Consider the following 22,829-nt stretch of genomic DNA (forward strand, 5'->3'; position numbering starts at 1 on the left):
TGCTTGAAATCCATTTCTCGCCCACAGGGCCATTTAAACCCGTCTCCACGCCCTTCAGAGGAAATTAGAAGACAAACAATCACACTGGGTCCGCTTGTACATAAATACATTATAATTTAATTGACGTACAGAGACATCAACACCACCACGACCGTATCCGCATAACATGACATCTTCATTTTCCAGTTGGGTCAGCAGAACACTTCTCCTCATCACAACAATTTCAACAGAGCAAAACAAGCAGATGAGAAGACAGAGGCTTTACATGGCAGTAAAGTGAAAACGTCTATGGGCGACGGACGCACACCGGGGCGACCTCGATGGCAAACGAAAAAACACGAGGCACTGCACAGACTGAAATTAATACGAAACAAAACAGAACCAAAAAACGGCACTCAAATAGGTCCTCGTCTTACCCTGAGCTCTCTTTCTGACATCAGCTTGAGTCAGAACGTAACCAGGAAGTGTCGATCACACACACCTGCTTCACAGTACTACGCTTCGAGGTGGACAGCTCTGTCGTACCAAGCTTTAAGGCCACCGTGTTCGTGGGACTTCTCTGACCCTGGCTCTGTGTGTGTGTATGTGTGTGTGTGTGTGTGTGTGTGTGTGTCTGCACACAGTTGGTATTCCAGGTACCAGAGCTCATAAAGGGGGTAGTTGGTTAAAGGGGTGGTTCAGTGGAAAGTCTCTCGAGGGTTGGATCTCTCCCCTCACTCAGCCACCTCTCTAGCTCCACACCAACGCCTTCGAATGAGACGAGTTTAGCTGCACGTGTTCGTAGTGCTCTCCGTTTCCCTGAGAAGAAGAAAAAAAGAACACCACATGAGTTGTTTCAGTCGTTTAAAAAGACTGAAAGTGAGACTTTCTCGCTGTAAGTACGATGATGCCGTTTCTCTCACCTTGGATGCGATGGCTTTAAGTTTGCCGAGTAGAGATGGTTTCGAGTAGACAATCTCATCCTCCATGTCGCCCTCGTTCTCTCCCTCCATCACAGCACAGCTGTCGGCTCCTGGCATCTCACACTCCTTGTTGGCAGACATCACCAGCCGGGAGTACTTGTACTCCAACCTAGCAAAGAGACAAAGAGACAGAATCAATACCGTGTGAAAAATAAATAATGTTGTCCTCATAAATATTGACAAATGGGATGTGGCGAGGAAACAATCGCAGAAGGGGATCAGACCGCAGGTGGTGAAGGAAAACGAGAGGGGAAGTTGGGGCGAAAAAAACATGCAGGAAGGGAAAAAAAAAGGCAGTCGTACCTTTTGTTCTTCTTCCAGAAGTAGCAGGTGAGCGAGACGAGCAGCACGGCGGTGAAAGCTCCCAGCCCTGCACCGAGCCGGACCCAGAACTCCATCCCCTCACACGGCAACGTCTTCTTTTGAGGCAAGGCCACGCCTCCCACGCACAGCTTGGGTTCAGTCCACACATACAGCAGGTCCTGAGGAAGAGCCCACAAATGGTATTAAATAAGCCAAAACATACACCGGATACTGTATATAGAGATTTTCCTCACAAACAAACTTGGAGACGTGTAAATGTAGTGGCTTTACTCATGATTGCTTTTCAAGTGCTGACTTTCAGCGTCAGGCTGGGAGAGGGTATTAAATAGGATCCAAATTCGGCACAGTTAATGTGTGGATGGCGTCAACGCCATTAAACTAAACTTGTCAGCTCACTGTTGTATTTCCAATCCTTTGCGTTTTACCCAAGATAAAAATAAATCCGTCCCAATACTTATGCACTAACTATGTCCACACACCTGGTGTCCTCCCTTGCAAGCTCCCTCTATCTGATGGTAGTCTCTCTCTGTGCACGTCGGACAAGCTCCCGAGCTCTCCCACAGGAAATGAAAGGTGCAGCCGTCGCATGTTCCCGCAGGGCACTGACTGTAACAGACGAACACACGCCGTGATGTCAGGTGACAGACAGACAGACAGACAGGAAACAACCAGAGAAACAGGCGACAGAGATGCAGCACCTGGGAACTATGAGCTCTCCTTTGGTGCTCTTCTCTGGGTTACAGCGCAGCGTCACCACCGCACTCCGCCCCGACTCACAGGACGAGGTCGCCTCCAGGGACCTTGACGATGGAAAACACAGAACTTTAGAGATCTGCTTTTTTTTCCTCCGTAGGAAATTAGGGAGATAACTGTAGTAGAAGTTTTTTGGGGGGCCTTTTTTGCCTTTGATTGAGAGGCCACTGCAGTGAGGCACAAATTAGCTATCAGCACACCCGTACCTGTAGAAGAAGTTGACATCAGGGACTTTTTTAGTGGTCTGCGGGTACAGCTCTGGTCTTGCCCGTATTCCATCAAGTGTACTATCAACTGTCGCTCCTGTTAATAATACATGGAGAATGATTTAATGTGCGCATTTACAATTTAAGCATCTTTGCTTTTCTCACTTCCGTAACATTAAAAGACCAAACCTTTTCTTCTAAACCTTATATCTTTAACTCTTAAAGCAGCATTAAACACACCAAATGCAGCACTCTGCGTTACCACCGTTTGCATCTTAAGCTCACGAACCGAGCAACGTATCCGCCAGGTTAATGGACTGCGAGGCGAGCGCTGTGTGGAAGCCTCGTCCAGTAGCTGGGATTATTGTCGACTGACAGATGAAGGTCTTGACAGCGTTGGCTCCGTCGCCTTTCTCTCTCTGGGAGTCGGTGATGGACAGGTCCGTCACATTGTCTGTGCATACCGCCAACTGACCCGTTAAAGAAAGGAAAGGGGGGCATTACATTCATGCACACAAACGTGTTCTTGCATTTCCTCTGCTTTAAATCGCATCTTCACACCTTTCCTCCACACAGGCTGATTTTGAAGTGGTGGAAGTACTTGGTTCCTTTGGAGGTGAAGCTCGGACCGTTCATCAGTGACCCTACGGATCCGAGGAGGCTGAAGTCATAAGTCAGCGTGACGTTACCCTCCGTGTGGGTGAAGTGACAGTCGTTGTAACATAAAGTGTGGTCCTGTAAAAAATATATGTATATATATATAAATGTTTTATTTTAAATAGCTTCACAAAAACAAATGTTACGTTTTTCGACCCTTAATAACAAACCTTGTCGCTCTTGCTGGCCGGTCCGCAGGGTTTGCAGGCGTCTGGGCCCGGCGTGGCATGAGGGACGAGGTATGTGTTGCGTGGACACTCCGTGCACTGGCTGGTGCGCGCGTCTATGAAGTGGCCCGGTGGGCATGGCACACACGTGGAGCTGGAGGGTCGGGTGCTGAGGGCACAAGCCCGACACTTAGAGGACACGCCGTCGACCGCGTTGCTCACCGAGATGGAGTAAATACGCGCCACGTCGTTGACGTAGCTGCGAGCCTGAGAGAAGCGCAGACAGATGGATATAGAATCATTCTAATGTGGACTTTTAAGAGGTTTATTCATAAATAGAAACACCTGTCCAGAGTCACATGAGTGGAACATACAGTGTTGGTTCTTTAAGATATAGTCCTGCGTTCACGAGAAACGCCCACATTCCTGCAAAACGGGTGCTTTCAAAGAGCAAGTTAATGACCCAAGCTTCTCTTAAGTTAGCACAGTGATAACGTGATAAACGGGGTTTGGTTTAAACACTCAACACCACAGATGGTATCTTTATTAGCCAACAACAGGGAGTGGCAGGTGTACCGAGTGGGGTGGATTTACAAGAATTACGGCTGTCGTTCTTTGTGTTGAACTCCAGCTGTATAAGGGTTAAACCATGACATCACGCAAAGGTTTCCTGACTTTTCGAAGCACCAAGTGGCCAAATCCTGGTTAATGTTCTATATAAATGTAAATATATATCAAAGTAGTGAATGACAGGTTACCTGTATTCTGCACTTATGTCATGTCACGTGTTACATGAGTTGGAAAATGCATCTTGTGACACCAGCATATCTGGCAAGTCAATATGGATCTATGGACACTGATGAGTGGTTCAAACACCACATTCTGGACAAAGTTCTCCGTCTACACAAACAACGGATACAATGCTTCTCTGATGACACATCACAAACAACTCTATAAAAAGCCCCTTTTAATTGGTCAGACTCTTAAGTGTCTGCCCCTATCTGGCCAGATAGTTTGCTCTGAAGATGTATGTCGCTGTATGTCGATGGACACCCTGTTTGCGAGGGCTTTGACTTATCAGACTTTGTCTGTCTGTATCGACTGCTAGCCTGTTTTGGACTCTTTATAAAATAAATTACTTGAAGCACCGTTAGGAGTAGTGTTCTTATTTCTCAGGTAATCATAAACAGATTTCCACCACAGTGAACTCCTACTCACTTCTGAAGGTTGGTTAGTCCTCTGGAAAGCCCATGTGTAGGACACCGAGGCGTTCTGTGTCATGACGTGTGTGTAGGTCTGTCTTATTTTAGTTTTCTCCCATGACTCCACCACTGTTGTACTCTTCCTGTTTACATCCTTAAAAAAAACACAAAGAAATGTTCATGTCAGTCGTTATAAAATGATGTATATGTAGCAGCAAACACCTGCCAGGAGCCGTTCTCACCATCATGAAGTAGAACTCGCAGTCGGCCACGCACACCGTGTCAAATTCAAACGTGATGCGACCGAACTCTGTCCCGGAATGGCTCGACATGGACGTAGGGAGCCTGATGCAACCAGAGAAGAAGAATTAGTCACCGTAATATGTAACGGACAGCTGAATGACAAGAGTGATGGAGGCTGAAAAACAAAACCAAATTACTATTTGAAGCACACTAAATACAAGTAAATGTCAACACAATTATTTTGTTTTTTCTGTTTTTTTTCTCCAAAAATGATAGATCAAGAATATCAAAAGAAAACCAAAACATGAATGTACTTACTTGAAGCCGGGGACATGGATGTTGAGGATGAGGTAATCATTATCCGAGCTTCCTGCTCCACTCTGGATATGATCCCCTGCCACCTCCCAGCCTACACAACAGGACAAATACATCCACATGTACCTTCAGATAATGTCCTTTTTCAGTCACTTTTTCCTTGTAGAGCTAGCCTTTATGCTAAGCTAAACATCTCTTCATAGATTTACCATACAGACATGAGAGTGCTATCAATCTTCTCATCTTACTGTCGGCAAGAAAGCCAATCAGCACATGTCCCATAATGAGAGCACTACTGGACACATCCGGCCCAAAATACCCACCATTCATACCGTCACATTTAGAGTTGCCCACGTTGAAACAGGAGGTCTTCATGTTTGCAGGAAGAATATTCCACCATTTATACTCGTAACCCAAGGTGGGCTCGGTGCCTGCTGGACACTGCTGACATGCTGGGGGGTGAACACCACAGAACACACAATTAGGTATCACACGGAGGGAAAGAAATGGAAGGAAAGCGGCAGGGATGGAAGCTCTCCGTACCTTGCATCCCATCGGAATAGGTGCCAGGTGGGCATGGCGAGCAGGTGGCCGTGTCGTTGTTATAGAAACCGGGGTTACAAGGGGGGCAGGTCTCTCTTTCCCCACTCGGAGGCAATGACTCAGCTCCAGTCACACCCTCCAGGCAGATTTTAGGTTCACTCCACTTGTATATGACCTGCGTCTGAAATTACACCGAGAACAGAGAGTGTGATGACAGGACGGGACTTCTTTGGGTATTTAAACCAGGAGGTGGCCCTCGTTTCTCTCACCTTGCCTTCGTGGTCACACGCTGTGTGGATCTGGAAATAGTCCTTCCTGGAACATGGAGGTCTGTCCTTGCACACAGCCGATCCCTCGGCTTGGAGAAGAAAAGTGGGGGATACGGCGAAATAAAACCACATTAGCAAAGGGGCTATCGTTTAAAAGGGCGAGTCACACATTAAAAGGTATGCAGGTGAATCATTAAAACACTGGAATCCAGATAAAATATGGAACCGTTAGTTTCAAATACAGTAAAGAAAGAATAAAAGGAAGAGGAATAAAAGAATAGAAGGAATAATGTTTTCTTAGGCTGCTAAAGACACAGAAGCAAAGCAGTCAAACAATGTATAAAGAGGTATAACTGAATTAAATATGTAATATGTTCTGAATGCTCTAGATTTATCCAGTTTTCTGTTATTATAGGTTATCTTCTGTAGATTTGGAATAGCTCGCCTCGTCTCTTAAACAGGGTCTAGCACAGCGACCCCTGTTGGGAAACATACTACATTAGGTAGTACAGGTAGGATATTACTTTATCCTCAGAAATAACATTAGAAAACAGAATGTGTGTAACGTATAAAAGCATGCTCGACATCATCTGTTAAAGTCTGCTAAAGTGAGTTCCTACCGGCATACTGAGTGGTCGTGTTGCAGGGGGTGCAGGAGCTGGCGCCGTGGCCAGCAAAGGTGTCCCGAGGGCAGGGGTCGCATGTGGTGGAGCCGGGGACTCGGCTGAAGGTGCCCGGCTTGCATGGGAAACACTCCGACGTGTAGGCGACTCCTGGCAGAAGCAAAAATGACAGGTCGAGAACAAGAAGGAGAATAAAAAGTGTATTGATTGAACACAGAGACGTTGGGAGAAGAGATGGGGATTCGTTACCAACCTTCGATTTGAACATTTTTCAGCAAAACGGGCTTCACGCCTTTGGCCCTCATCAGGACCCCGCCGGTCCTCCAGTACAGGATGTTGGTGCCAGATTTCAGGTTCACCTGGAAGGCACAGGATTGAATGCATTATCAGCGAAGTGGGGGCATGAACACCAGCCAGGGCAGGAGTTAACAGAGCACAGTGGAGTCTAGCTTTGCCTTATGTCGCTCCAATCAGCAAGACATCTTAAAATGACTGTAAGAGCATCACAGATGCTAGAGCTGAGCCTTCACTGCATCTGCTCATTTTTATTTAATGCAATGAAAAATAAAATCTGAAAACAGTAATAAATTAATCAATATGTTCTACATAATAAGATTCAATGTATTAATTCAAGGAACATCATTGGTGTAGTCGAACCTCAACAGAAAACAATGCAATTTGATTGGATAAAGCATGTGAGTTAAACTAACACTGCTGCCATAACACATGTTACATACGCAGAATTTACTGCATTTCCTTTTAATTAACCATACTGCAGAAACACTTTCTTGGACACGTCAAGCCCAATTCAATCAAAAAAATAGTTATTTTTACATTTTAGTCCACATAAAAAGTTATTTCAAATCTGACCATAAGCTAAAGAAAGAAACTTAAAAATATGCTCTTTGGAAGATCCACGTAATGCTGTCAACATTACAGCTAATTGCCCTTCCTTTCTTTTTCTGCCCACAGTGAAAGAACTTAACGACATCCACGCAGCAACTCATTTTACAGTGCGACTGGAAAAACACTGGAGAAAAGAAGTGATGCCAGCCTCTGTGTACTCTAATGCTTCCTGCCAGGATCCACCCATGTCTTACTGCTTCCCGAGCTGCTGCCAAACATTGTCCTCCGCAGCTTCTATTCACCTTCTATGCCACACTTACCGTATGCGTTGCCCATTCACCGTGGTTGGTGAGCTTGAGCCACTTCTTATCAGCGGACTGATCCATCTCCTGACATTGGTCATTCTGGATCTAAAACACACACCACATCCATCAGCAGAAACTCTCATCTCTTTTATGACTGCAGCATTCATTATACACACTAATATACAATTTCTATACTTTTTATTACACTATTACTATTGACTACGGTTGGTGTGACTTTTGTTTAATAGGCAGAATCGAGTGGCAATTTATTTAAACAATAAAACATCTTTCTTTCATAATGGAAAATAAATTAAAATTAATCTTTCCAGCACACCTGCTTTTAATAAAGAGACTCATCATTTGACTTGCCATAGCAGACAAATAGCACAGGTGCAACTAATAATAAATAAATGATGGCTCCATTCCATTTAAGTGTCCCAGCAGTAAGCCTCGTCTGTTATTAGCATTGTGTTACATTTATGATGGGAACTGGAAGTACTAAAGCTTCCACATAAACAGATTTATAGACAAAAATGAGGTAAAAGCACAAAACATTTTTAAAGGAATGAATGTGTGGAACTCACAAAGAACTCAAACAGCAGGTTGCTGTCTGGATACTGGTACTCAAAGCTGACAGAGCCCTGTTTCTTCAGATGAACGGCGTAGATGAGAGAAACCGTGCACTCATCCCTGTTGGACTCCAGATAGTTTCCTTGAGGCACCCAGGAGGAACTGCAAGGAGAACGAAATAACACACGTTTCACTTACAATCCAAATCCGAGCAACCTGTTTTTCTTGCGTCACACTCGCACACCTGTTGCAGGTGAGCCCGTCGTCCCTGTGGGGACTGTAATCCAGCGAGGTTGCCAGGCTACTGAATCCGGCGGGCATGGAGTCCCATTGGTCGAAGCGGACGCCACTGCCGAGGGAGTAGCTTCCTGCTGCGCACGGCGTGCACTCCTGAGCCGACATCTCCAGGAACTCCCCGGCGTCGCACGAGAAGGCTGGTAGGACACGGGGGGGGAAGAAGAACCGCATTGAATAAGTCAACCATCTTTGCATTCTGCTGCAAAAATCAGAGTAAAGAATTGCACTGGAGGTGAGAAATAGTCGTGCAAATCGCTGCGGCTTCAGTAGAATGTTGCCCCGGTGATCTAGGAACTTAATCCTTATGTCCTGGTTTACACTGTGTCTGTCTCAGCGTTTTTTTCACTCAGCAGCCATCATGTCTTCTGCATGTTTTGACAGTGTCAGCTTTTCCTCGTACCTGAGCTGGTCAAATTCCTTCGTGATGCCTCTTTATGCATGACTGGCTTGTTGCTGTCATTTGATTTAAGCATAGTTTGCTTTGGCACTCACTTTCATGGTGACATAATTAATGGGGCGGGCTAGCATCATCAGATCCTTTATCAGATAGTCTGTCTGATTGCTATGAGGAAACTGGTTTCTGGTGTCCATCCAGTGAATGTGGGTTTGAACAGGAAGAAGGAAACAGAAAAAAAAAAGGTTCAAACAACAGAAGTTGTTGAAAGACATGCAGCATGGAAACGGCTACAAGCAATGTGGAAGGAACATTCCTCAGAACAAGCCAATTCGTCTTCCTGGTCTATTATCGTGAGAATATCTTCTATTGTGTGCAAAATGTTAAATACCTAGAGAATCCCAAGCCGGCAATTAAAATGCAACCTCGCCTCCGTGTGACCGTTCCAGTGTCTTAGGCACAGATTTCACATGTGATAATCTCACCTGGTGTCAATAGTGTGACGGCGCAGGGCAAACCTGTTCTAGGCAGGCGTAACAAAAGAAGAAACTTGTATGGGCTCTTTGTCAGACAGCGGTGAGCTTTTAGACGATTTAAGTCTGGCTCCATCATGATAAGGCACCTGAGAAGAGTAGCCTCCTCTCAAAAAAAAGTAGAATTTAACACTCCCTGTGACTCATCTTAGACAAAGCAGATCGGTTTCCATCGCAAAACATTAAATCGGATCTCCAAATAAGTGTGTCCATTCAAAAGCACCAACTCTGCCTACTTTCTGTCTTTTTTTTATCCCCATCACTTATAACTAAAGAGCTCTATTTTGCCAGATTTCCTCATGGGGCCAGATGTTGCAGGGACACCGACATCGGGGTCAGTCTCCTTGTCGTGGCGGAAATTCCAGGCTGCTGATAAGAAGGTGACACTCGTATACGTATACTTACTGCACTCTGTTCCGCGTACTGGCTCTGGTAGACCGGCACAAGCCCCGGGGCTCTGCGGGATGGCCACTCTCCACCGAGAGCCCGTGCTGTCACACTCTGTGTACTCGTAGTAGTAGTCCATCTGCCAATTACACACGGGCACAAAAAACATCTGGGTAAGGAATCAGGCGCCACAACAGTCTCGGATCCCAAACAATAAGCGAATGTAGGCCAGAGGCAGGTCAGTAAATATCGCACACCACAAGAGGCCTCCGCCCACATCAGAGCCCTGAGTCATCTCATTCTGGGGGCGAGAATGCATTCAGGGCCGGCGGAGTAGCTGCTGCTACTGCATTAGCAACCGACACCAAATTAACTTCCGTAACCAGCTGGGCTTTACAAAACCGCCTGCGTTATCTCTCAAGCCACAGCCACTCTTCTGCCCGGGATACACAACATACCATCTCCACGGTGATGGGAACCAGGGGGGGGGGGGGGGGGGGGGGGGAGCAGCAGGGGGATGGTGCAGAAGCTTTTCACATTTGCAGGTTGAACACTTGAGACATCTGATAAAACCACACGTTATAGGTTTAATCTGTGACCTGGAGTGAAAGCCATTATCTTAAATGTCCTCGCTTCCACAGAGCCTCTCTCCGTCTTCCCGTCTACAGAGAAGGGTGGCCTAATTTCTGTTTACATAATGTTGCTCCTTGAGCCAAACCAGATTTTGACAGGCTGGTGTGTGTGTGTGTGTGTCTGTGTGTGTGTGTCTGCGTGTGTGTGTAATGATTTCCACTGGTGTCTGTCTGGAGATAGAGCCCAGTCACACTGGTGACAAAGAGATAATACTCGGCCGAACTCAGTTATTTATACATCACAGCGATTTAAGACACAAGCCGTTTTCTAAGAATAGGATCGTACTCTGAAAATGTGCTGTGAGTCCTGCAAGAGCTGGTCAATCACACTGAAGAGCTGCAGATATCTCTCAGCCGGTGTGAAAGAATAGATTGGGAACAATAATCTAAAGGGATGTTGGTCCTCCAAACGCTGCCAGCCTGGACTAAGGAGGTGTTGGGCTGAGCCGGACCAGAGGGAAGGAAAGGCAGGTCCATGCAGGAAACTGATAACAGCCTGAGCAGCACTTTGAGTGGTGAAGTTCAACACACACCAGAGCTCATCAGAGATTCTTGCCCTGTTGTTCAAACTCTCTTTACAAATACAGAAATTATTATTTAAAAAAATAAAATATGGTGCATTTGCCTTCTCGCCTGCAGAGCATAGGCTACATATAGCCGGAAACATGTCATCAATTTGTAATCGTATTTCATGTTGCTGGATTACCAACACTGTGTGCGCAGCTATAGCAGTCCAATGTGCGGCTTTTCTTCTAATTCTCATTTATTTATTTTTAAATTTCCATCATCGGCAGTAAACGCGGGGACAGGAGCGGTATTGATCGACTGTGGCACATCTCACCTCGCTACACTGTCGACGTCCTTTGGCCCCGTCAATCAACCGGAGCGTGCAGAGGATGAGAGCGCAACTGGCGACGAACCAAACCGAGCACCGCATCGTGGCTCATCGAGGGCGGAGGAGAGGGAATAAACGACAGCCTCGATCCAGGATGGAGAATTGTAGCCTTTCGTCAAGCTGATCCAGAGTCAGATACTAGCCGACACCTGCTTCTCCCGTCTCTCGTCGGCCGGTTGTACGCCGTACCACCTGCGATTATCCTCAGACTGTGTGCGCTCCGGGGCTGCCTCCTCGCAATCAATAGGGCCAGCATAAAACGGTGCTTCCGGTGGAGGTTTTCAAAGTAAAACTCGCGACTCACGCCTGACATAATGATCGGTTCACCAGTTTGTCTTTTCATGTCTGTGTTTCCCCTTTAACTGTGATATAAGTGTGTTAAATTTGCAACACACACCAGTGTTCATTGCCTTCTCTTTCTCAAAATCAACCATTTGTCGCTTTATTTTGAAGGGGAAATAGTAATACGACTGATGTTTTTATGACAATACACGCTGACCTGACGCAGCCTGTGTGTGTGTGTGTGTGTGTGTGTGTGTGTGTGTGTGTGTGTGTGTGTGTGTGTGTGTGTGTGTGTGTGTGTGTGTGTGTGTGCGTGTGCGTGTGCGTGTGTGCTCTGACGCTCCTATGACGTCGCTCTTGAATAGAAACAAATATATATTTATATAATAGCTATATTTATTCAGGTTACATATTGAACTATAAAATTGAGCGCTAAAGCCAAGCTAACGGTGTGTTTCGGGATCGTTGTTGCAGATTTTGTTAAGGCTAATAAAGCTATGAGAATATATTTTGAAAGGAACAAGCTGCAGTCTATTGCTCTTATTCTCTCTAAAAAAATAAATAAATGCAGTCCATGTCGCTGGCCGCCAGAGGGAAGCCAAACCTTTCAATCCATCATTACAGCATCACTGCATTACTGAAAATACCGCTGTATTTTCATACATACGTAGAAAGATGCTCATGGATATAAATGACTTATTTACAAGCATGGATGTTTGAGTTACTAAGCCACAAAGTCCAGAACCTGGTGCTGTAGAGAAAAGGGCAAACTGTATGTAAAGAGAGGTGAAAATATCATGCCAGGGTGTGAATAGTTGATTGAATTGAGCAATAACAGCTGTTCCAATAAGGCTATGATACAGTGTCATGCATTAGAGTGAAATAAGGTTTCTCAAGTACTGTCTTATTGGTAAAAATAATGTTCCAATGTGAATCTCCAGAACGTGAGGTCCTTTTTGTTGAGATTTCCCTATTAAATACTCATGGAACTATATCTCCTCAAAGTTCCCGAATACTTAGTGAAAATGATATCTGTTTACGTCCTGAGACAAAAGAGCTCATGCATGTTTCATGATCACGCCGCGGTGCAATTTGTCAGGGTGTGTTACGCTCACAACACACAGCTGCCTAAATAAAAGAGGATGTTGGAGAAAGAGAGAGCTCTATGTGTTCCCAAACCATTTATTTAGTCTCTTATAACATGAGAGAGGGACGCAAATTGTGAATGTGTTTACATAGGGCCTATTGAAATCCCTCTTCAGATGACAGAGATTATGATTAAGGTCTATTGCTGAAGCTCTGTTTACTCTTGAATAAATAAAAGCATGAATATGTTTTATTAATATCATTAATATCCTAGGGCCTGTGTGTAGGTCATATCAATTAACTCAATTTCATACAGATGTCAATCTATCTGTGCTCCACATTATCGTAGATGAGTGTTGTTGTGCCTGGTGTGTTTCCTAACAGCACGTGTTCAGGGTGAACATGAACAAATACACTGTGACGATTAATCAATCAATTGTTTAACGTATTTACTACAGTATTCAAAACACATTTAACTTCAATACAAATTAATCCCAATGTAACATTTCTATGCATTTTAATCCAAAATTATTATTAAGCCATTTTTCACTTTGTTGCCAGGTACACATAAACACATACAGGAAAATATAACAGCTGTTAGTAACATTTGTGGTGTTTGAATCATGTATCATTGAAATGGTATCTCTAACATTTGGTTCTAATAATCAAGCATACCATCTACCTGCCTTCATGTAGAGTTTGCGTGAATCATTTATGAGATCCTGGACCGCTGTCCAAGGTGCTGATGCCAGACTCCCTTGGTTGCAAAAACTCATCATGACTTCCCGTTTTTTGGTACAACGGCAGGATTCTTTAAAAATGATGGAGTGTCATAACTGACCCTTTCAGAGATACTGGGCAAACAGAAAAACTTGGCATTAAATTCTACAGTTTTTTTGTTGATTTATGGGCACTAATAGCATATTGCTTAAATCTCAGTCATTTGAGTCATCTCACCAACTGTAGTTGAATCCTTTGAATCATTCCTCCCAATCAGTTAGCCAAGGCACACCTTCCTGTTAGTAAACTGTAGATTCAACACTTTTATTTTATTTATAAAGCAGGGCTTTCACGAGTGTGGCACCCCATATACCTTATAGTCAAGACATACTGTTGTATCTGTATTAGTCATCCTGGGCAAGGCTATTAAACCAATAAAGCTCATATCATGGATTTGGTGTTTATGATGGAGATTTATTTTTCTTTCACTTCAAATCTGCACACATACAGTCACCTTACTACCAATAAGTTCTACGTTTTTATCATAATGCTACACTTGTCCAATGAAAAACACTTATTCACCAGTAGACCAGGTTGGATAAACTATTGATGCAAGTCTGCTTTATGCGATTATATGAATATTTAAGTAGCCGTCACCCAAGGGCAGCCGAGTCTCCCTCTCTCTCCCCTCCTTTCTCTTTCTCGTCTGAGGCCTATCGCTTACGGTGTTTGCCTGTAACTTGAACTCTCATATTCAACCATCTGTGACACCCCTGAGAGCTTTACACTTCAGCCCGCTGCTTTGAGATCAGCCGAGTTCATTCATTCATAGTGGAGCGAATGGGAAGTGTGTCAGTAACTGACCCTGAATCAGATGGTAACCAGAGTCCCCGTGGCCCAACCCTTGTCCCCAAACTCACAACAGACAAGGGGACTACCTGGTCGAGTAACGAGACACCCAGACACACCCTCACAAAAACCCTGAGACTCTCACGCTCACATAAGAAGTCGGGGACGCAGGCAGGGCCCGTGGGGAGCCGAAGAGAGTGGCCCCCTCTGAAATAGCTGTTGAAGTCACACAGAAGAATCCTGACTTTCTGTTTTTCTGGGAGACAAAGAGAGAATGATGTGATGACAGATCGGCCTACTGCCCGAGGGATGGCCGACATTGATGTTGCTGCTCTCGGACAAATGGACAAAGAAGACCCGCTGAAATGGAGGGCATCTATGGAGGTCATTTGTTGGAACGGAGCAAACTGAATGTCTTCCCTGGATAAAGAGATGCTTTTATTTCAGGTGCCACTTCAGAAGTGTGGAAATGGTAATTTGCCTTCCTCCCACTTAAAGGAAATGATGTCATCATACTTTAATGGTTGTTGTTCATACTCTGCACAAATGTATGATGAAGTACAGGATGCGACTCCAGATTAAAACCTTGATGTTGCCCTGCACACTGGAAGACCCCAGATCCACCTGATGTCAGCACACTAAGGATTTATTTTCTGTTTTGGATCATTTCTGCATCCCCAGCATGCACGGACTACCTTGCTCCTCTCTGGGTCACTGCTTTGGTAATCCATCTGATGTAAACACTGATCCAGCACCTGTTCAGGAGCCACACAATGACAGACGAAGCAGAAACAACCATGGACTTCCGGCTGCGGACCCGGTCACATTCCAACCAGAAGCCCTACCACGCAGCCCACAGGGGCAGCAGCACAAACAGCCTCAGAGGACTGTCAGCTGCATCTCCGACCACTCCACCAGAACCAGGAAAGTAAATGGTACCAACTCAAACCCTATCGTCCACATGCAGGACACGGACGACGGCCCGTGCTTTGAGTCTCCTCCAGCCTGCCGTAGCCTCTCTGAGAGCTCAGAGGATGATGAGCTGGAGGTGGACTTTAGTCCGGAGATGAAATATCCTCAAATACCAAGACCATCTATTATTATCAGAGGGCCTGAGGTAAGAAGACTGTGGTCAGTAAATTCTGTTTTCAACTGATGCAGTCGATGTAGTAATTCAACATGACGGCAATCATTTTTGACAGGAAGCAACTCAATAAAGAAGTCTACCGATTGCTGCAGCCGATTGTAGACTTCATGTAATACATTGTATCACCACAAGGTGGACATATAATCCAAATTATGTTATTCATACACTTGAACGTAGACGCTGATCTCCCTCTGTTGGGATTCAGTTAATTAACTTCAAATACATTCTACAAACTCTTCTTGAAATGCAAAGCTCTGAAACACACACGCACACACACACACACACACACACACACACACACACACTTTGCAGTCTCTCAGTGACTGTAGATTAGATGTCAGTGAAACAAGTGTTGAGTTCCGCTTCAACATGATCCGTCTCTTGATCTCTCTAAACACGTGTGTGTGTGTGTGTGTGTGTGTGTGTGTGTGTGTATGTGTGTGTGTTTGTGTGTGTGTGTGTGTGTGTGTGTGCATACTTGTACATGTCTATGCGTGTGACCTATTTAGTCTTGACTATAACTGCCCAGACGGTCTTTCTGCTCTAGATTTGCCTTCCTATTCCAAGAAGAGGATTACACATCATGGAAACTGTGGCTCCTCAGGCTCTGATCAATAATGCTGATCAGCAGTGGAAACTGCATAGCACTGTGTGGGAGGAGGGGCAAGTTTTACTAAGGATCCTGGAATTTACACTGCTGATTACTTCATCCAAAGGGAGACGTCTCATCAGCAGATGTTTAGACATCTGGTGGCTTGATCGTTAAAGGCCAGAGGTCAATTTTGATACGGTCTATGTTCTGAAATGTACTGCGAGTATTAAACATGTAGTTGATTTATTGTGGCAGTTGGAGAAAAATACTAGCATTAGAGCCAACTGCAACCATGACTCGACAATTTATGTAAAGGCAACGTTAACCACCTTGTATCCGCCTCACAATAAAACAGTGCATTAGTAGACACCTCTCATGCTTATAGGCCTGTATGAATCCAACCATGCCCTCCCCCAACATCGTGCGGTATCAGGGTGAGTTGCAAAATGCCGTTTCTAAGCAAATGTTTCTCAAAACAGGAAAGAGGTTTCACAATGTTTACCGGAGCAAAGCAAATATTAAACATGTGTTACACTCAAGGGTGGCTTCCATGTCAGACTGTCATCTCGATCACAGTATCATAACATAGATTTGGAGGAGCACAGGCGTGATCTGAGCATGTGCATTAACCCTTCAGCTCCTTCACAGCTGACCCCTCACAAATCACAGCCAAAAGCCTTAGTTATTCCTCCCCCGGGGCGCTAATTAATGTCCCTTCTGTTGAAGAGCTGCAGAGACGGAATGTGAAAAATACTGGCAAATCAATGACAGGCATATTGTGCAACGCCGTATGTGTGTCCAGAAAGGGAAATGAGTAGAAGTGTGTGAATATGACTAACAGAAGGTCACTTTTGGGGTATTATGCGTCAGTATACGGAGAGTCATTCCACGATGTGCAATTCCTCTGACTTAATCATTGGTGTCTTTGTTAAGATATCTAGTGCCGCAACACATGTCGCTTTGATCTCCAGCTCCCTGAGGCTTTATCTTTGTGTGTGTGTGTGTGTGTGTGTGTGTGTGTGTGTGTGTGTGTGTGTGTGTGTGTGTGTGTGTGTGTGTTTGTGCGTGCCCATATCAGTGTGTGATACAGCATTAATCTCTGACCTAACTCCTAAAGCCGGATGTGTTTATGGGACTCTTCCAATATCCAGTGCAGAAACCGCTGTCCTGTCTGAGCATTCAGCACAGTACACACACACACACACACACACACACACACACACACGGGAACGATGATTTAACATTCAAAACAAACGTTAAACAATCATGCAAATTCTTCAGTGTCACTCTTTTTCACACACAAACACAGTTATTATGCAAATGTTTGGATGTTCTGAACAGAACAACAGAGAGCAAAGAACATGAACATTCCCTTCTAGAACAATCACTGTATAACACTGGCTTCAAACTGTGTCTGACAGTTATTTCTTGTTGTGTTGCCTACAGACATTTAGCAGGAGATAAAAGGCTGATGAGCCATGAACTCCAGTCTCTGGGTTGTTAGGGATCTAGACTCCTATTCTTGACATTATGCATTAATGCAATAATGTGACATCCTGTGTGAAGCGTTGTCTGAAATTAGCCTCAGTGCTACAATCCTTAGCCATTTACCTTTCTATTCCCCCATAATGACACTTTGCTTTGTTCGGCCTACATGCAGGTATGTGTGGCTTGTCGTGCCCATTATATTGATGTGCATATTATTCAGCGATGACCTTACAGTGACTGACTGTATCCCTTTGTGTTCCCCCTCCTGCAACTCCCCTCAGGGATCAGAATTCCAGGAAACAGCGTCTGACAGGTCGGATGGTAGGGAGACAGAGAATGACAAAAATGACGCAGTTGTGCCCCCAATGTGTCGATGTCTTTATGGAAGAAGTTTTGTTCCTCTTTGTCTGAAAATAATGATCCAGAGGAAAGGATAGATAATCTATGTGTGTGTGTGTGTGTGTGTGTGTGTGTGTGTGTGTGTGTGTGTGTGTGTGTGTGTGTGTGTGTGTGTGTTGTACGTTCACTTACCTTGCCAGGATGTTTGGGAGCAGCTGAGTGCTGGCGGTTACCTTGGCGATGAGTCTTGGGGCAAAGCACTGGGAGGGGTTCAGGGCTACAAATGCTCACAAGGATGGATTTGAGTGGCTGATTAATAATGTGATTGTTGTATTTTGAGCATGTGTGTGCGAGTAGACACACGGGAGAGGGCGTGTAACACAGCCTTGGCATGTCTTTTCCTTTCTAACCCCATCTGATAACCCAACAAAGAATGGATTTTGGGGGGTGGGGGTTGGGAGCTAAAAAAGATCTCACACTAGGCCTCAAAAATGACGGTATGAGTGAATCTGACACAATAAAGATATCATTATCAAGACTATATACCGCATGCTTTTAATGAGGTGTGTATCAAATGATAAGAGGCACTTCTCTCCTGTGTGGAGGCAGACAGGCAGTTAGTTAACCACACTGCCATTAATGCTTTACTAACCCGGCACAGTGCTTTTAAAGGATTAGCATCTTTAACTGTGCCTCTGTGCCACACACACACACACACACACACACACACACACACACACACACACACACACACACACACACACACACACATTCATACTAAAAGAGAAAACTAGATAGCATCTGCTCCATGACGTTCTCTAAGAGTTGTAATATCTACACAAAGAGCGCAGTAAGCCTGACAACTGAGGTCTCTTTATTCCAGTGAGAGATATTTCAACAATACAAGCACACTTTTGTCCCCCCCCCCCTACAGCTACAGGATAAAATGGGAGAGATTATGATGCACCAGGGGGTAATGTAAGTACAGGACCTCCTCTGTCTCTCTCTCTCTGACACACACATATGCACACAATTGCCACGATTGACCTTGATTTCCTTTGGTCAGGGTGTGTGTGTGTGTGTGTGTGTGTGTGTGTGTGTGTGTTGTTTGAAGGGCCTTCCTGCTCTCTGTGTTGGAAATCCTGCTTACTCAGCTTATTCACACAAACACGCAGACGAACAGACAGAAAGACAGACAAGTGGACGGACAGACAGACAGACAGACAGACAGACAGACAGACAGACAGACAGAGAGAGAGAGAGACGTGACTCTCCTGTGTCTCCGATGGAGGAGTTTTCCATGGTCCGCTCACCTCCCACATTCAAACGTAATTCTTTTTCTCTGCTTTGTTTCCATGCAGTTTATGATTAACCTCAATGAATGGCACTCACAGATCCACATAACCCGCTCACTCAGTCAGCGCTGCGAGGGAGCACTTGAGTTTGTTTGTCCTGCATGCGTGCACATTCCCGAGAATAGAAAAGCTTTTCGTGCCTGTATCTAGATATTGTACAGGGAGTAATGAATTACTTAATTTGTGTATGCATGGAAAAGAACAGCATTTCCTAATAGTTTAAACACATGTGTGGTGTATCATTCCTTGAGTGTCCAGCAAAGATTTATTTCCCAGACACGTATAAACCTAGCGTCTGTGGTCTGAGTGATAAAATAGACATGTTAAGGATTGGGCCGTTTTTGTCCGACTCTGTGGATATTTCACCCTTACTGTAGGCCTACTAACAGAGCCATCTGCTCTGTTCCTGTTGGCATTCATTAGGCTAAGTGGAGAGGCTCTATACAGTAAAGCTCAATAAATCTGGGTGGCCTGACCAGCAATAACAGTCTCTGCGACAACATCCGAGGACTGCAGTTAAATGACTGTATCTTGATCGTTTTTTTGCATGTGTTCACTTGCATGACATTCAAACTCATGCAAACACAGACACACACGCAGGCATGCAAATAGAGGCAATGGCATGCAACATGTCATTTTCTGGTCTGCTACGCTCATATGGCTGGTAGGAAAGTGTGGTAACAGAGAGGAGAGTAAACTGTAGAATAAAAAAACCTCATCTAATGTTTGACTAAATAAGACACAATGGACCCCAGAGAGGCAGAGCTGGAAAGGATTTGTCCCAGTTATTAATGCTCCTATGTTCGTTTCTGCTAGCCTACATATTGATGACAAGGGAAATGTCTGGGTTGGTATAACAGAGAAAATGAAAAGCATGACAGTGCATCGGCTGATTAAAAAAACAGGGAAAGGTGGAGTGATGAAGCTAGGGTACAATGGATTATATCACAAGTGCGCAGAGAGGCTGACGCAGCACTGACTTCACTAATCCAGCCACGTATCGTAGTGCATGTGTGTGTGTGTCTTTGCATCTGTGCAGAAAGGGACACTGTGGTGTGAGTCATCCAGCGGTGATTGAATTAGCTGAACTTTGGCTGAACACTCACAGCGAAAAGAGGGACAGGCAGGAAAAAGCAGAAATTACGTTACCCCAACTGGTGAACACATCTCGGAGACAGGCAGGCTGACACCGGGAGTGTCAGCAACATTTCCTCCATCTTTATTAAAGCTACACCCTCTTTGTAATGTGCACTCACAAAGTCACTTACAGTGGCCTAATTGGACAATTTCTTCAAAAACACATGTCATAAATGTGGAATATTATTTGAGCTCTGAGTTTAATCCTGTGGTTTCTCCACCAGTGCACGGTTCATATTCCCTAACTGTTGCTGGGTCAAACATGCATTTAGTCTGAAGATTTCAACAAGTATCTCAAATGTAACCAAAGGCCTCTTGAACACACACTGCTTCAACATATGGTGTATTGCTAGTGTAAACCCCCAGTCATCCACAAGTAGGTCACATACGTGGGGGCGGTGTTTTTATACACTGCAATTACATGCAATCACTTGCCATCTACTCCTTTCCTGTACTTGTGTAATGTTGGATTTACATTCTTCACAACAGCTTAAAATACAATACTTTCATCTTCGGTTTATTTGATCATCGAGCAATAAACATTCAAACAATCTCCAATAAATGTCATACAATCATTATCTCATTTATCTCAAAACTGCAGAGATAATATAAAAAGCACAAATAATTAGCTTCCCAACTATATTCAGAGGTTGTCCTTTCTGTTTTGTTTCTAATTGTTATTGTTTGTGTACCTAGTCGTGAATGAGTGGCTTATTAGAGTATGATTATCAGGGTAGGGATAACGAGCTTTAGATTCAGTCTACACCTGATTGTTTTTGTTTGCTTTTTACATTTCATTTAAATCCTTCATGTCATCTATTCTTTATTAGGTGCATTCCTACTACAAAAACTACAAAATGATATCCCTCAAAGCGCTACCAAAAGAGATAGACTATTATCAGTTTGAAGACCTGCCCTCACTCACAGGAAGGCTTCTCCGTCACCATGGTTTTCAGATAACTGCCATATCCTGTTTAAAGTGGAGGCCCTTGGAGACCTGACAAATAAAAAAAACAAGGGGCCTCACATGCAAACCTAAACGCACACGTGCACACACAAGAACTGTGGGAAACCCTGGGATGATAACAGAAACATCTGTCCCAGAAATTATTCTTCAGCTACCAGCAGTGTGAAATAGAGAGGGGGGGCAGTGAAGTTGTCCATTTCCAGGCAGTGTCACTGAGGGAGGAAACCCCCGATTCACTGCATACACAGGAAGAGGCAACCACATGACCTTCAAGGTCTAAACCTGTCATTTACAGTAAAGGGATTGCATCTATATGCTGAAATGTGTCCACACAGCTCGGTCAAGGGACATATTAGTCAGTTATTAGTCAATATCCCATTGTGTACATGCATAACAGAAAATTGGTATTCAGGGTAAAGAGCACAATGGTCATAAGCGGAATTGTGTGTCTTTTCTAGAGCAGGAAAGAGGAGCTTTCAAACCACTAACTGGGCGCGGCTAAATATCTTCATTTCAGTTGTGGTTAAAAGGAAGAAGTAAAAACGAGAAGCGCTGATGCATGTAATATCTCTGCTGATCACTGGAGAAGTTGTTTCACTCACAGGCCTGTTGCCATAGCAGTGAGGAAGTACTTTCTTCCTATATTCGGTAAAGGTGTTAAATTTAACATGACTAGGGTTTAAATAGCAGTGAAAATGTTTGTTTTAGTTCGACCAACAGACTGAAAAAAAGTGTCTATCAGAAATAAATGAGGGCTTTTATATTATTTTAGGTTAAAATTAAAAACACTTTCTTGCCAGTAGTTAGATGTATTGGGTACAAACATGATTCAATTCAATGACTAAAGACACAGGAAAAGATAAGACACTTTACTTTTTTTAAGTCTTTACTTAGCAGAGGTCGGTACACAGCATGGCAAACAAAGTAGGCAGGAGTGAGGCAATATCGTAGTCCAAGAGAAAACAGGCAAAGTTCAAAAACTGGGTTAATGACCCGAGGAAGAACGCTGGAGAAGGAACACTAGTCCAGAATACATGGGTTTATGCACACAGTGGGCAGGGGTAATCAGACACAGGTGAAACACACCAGGGGCACACAAAGGAAACTGGCGGGAAACACACAAGGGCAGGAAGTGGAACATCAGAAACGAGAGGAGAGATAACTGATGGAAAGACAAAGACAGAAATGAAAATTACTTTGAGTTGGCGGAGTTTGTCAAAACCGCAAGTAGTGAGCAGAGCACCTCCTGAAACTGGGAAATGAACAGCAGAAACCACATCCCTGGACCCTGGGGAATCCATGTAGAAGGAAAACATGAAGCAACATGACCTTCGCGGTTTCCTTCGCGGCGACATAGGAGAGGTATAAAAAGCACCATTTTAGAAAGGCTGTTGACTATAATGTTACCTTCAGAAGGGGGCAACCTTGTCACAATTCATGGAGAGGTCCGACCGGAGCAGATGGGGAACCGGAAGTGGTTGCAGGAGACCAGCAGGAGGCCTTATACTGGGCAATGGAGCAACGTACTCCCCCACCTCCTTCCCCATGGCAGGCCACCAGAAACGGTTTTGGATGACAAACAGCCTTCTGTTGACGCCAGGGTTGAAGGGTGCCCATGCAGTGTGGACCCAGTGGATCACCTGGTAACAGACAGGGGGGAGGAACAAAAGGTAGGTTGTCTGGACAACCATCCGGTACAGGTAGGTTACCATTGACTTCTTTGCCTCTCCTCTCCACCCCCCAA

The 22,829-nt window shown here is 44.5% G+C and overlaps 2 protein-coding genes across 2 annotated transcripts in view; one reads left to right on the top strand and one right to left on the bottom strand.

The window, feature by feature from the left end:
* calub (calumenin b) overlaps positions 1-22,829 on the top strand; it is a 140,573-nt gene that overhangs the window by 53,457 nt on the left and 64,287 nt on the right. The gene's annotated exons all lie outside the window — the stretch shown is intronic.
* elapor2a (endosome-lysosome associated apoptosis and autophagy regulator family member 2a) lies at positions 90-11,344 on the bottom strand. The gene is made up of 22 exons (XM_084018481.1): positions 11,070-11,344; positions 9,615-9,735; positions 8,230-8,419; positions 8,000-8,147; positions 7,431-7,520; positions 6,518-6,623; positions 6,262-6,414; positions 5,642-5,730; positions 5,373-5,553; positions 5,153-5,281; positions 4,833-4,923; positions 4,514-4,616; positions 4,288-4,425; positions 3,073-3,336; positions 2,807-2,980; positions 2,535-2,715; positions 2,246-2,342; positions 1,985-2,086; positions 1,766-1,892; positions 1,266-1,444; positions 903-1,071; positions 90-798 (listed from the first exon to the last, which is right to left on the bottom strand). Exons 1-22 carry the CDS (start codon positions 11,163-11,165, stop codon positions 730-732), a joined length of 2,997 nt encoding a protein of 998 aa, XP_083874607.1. The 5' UTR covers positions 11,166-11,344; the 3' UTR covers positions 90-729.

Source organism: Eutrigla gurnardus (genome assembly GCF_963514095.1).
Source record: "Eutrigla gurnardus genome assembly, chromosome: 9".
Taxonomy (NCBI): Eukaryota; Metazoa; Chordata; class Actinopteri; order Perciformes; family Triglidae; genus Eutrigla; species Eutrigla gurnardus.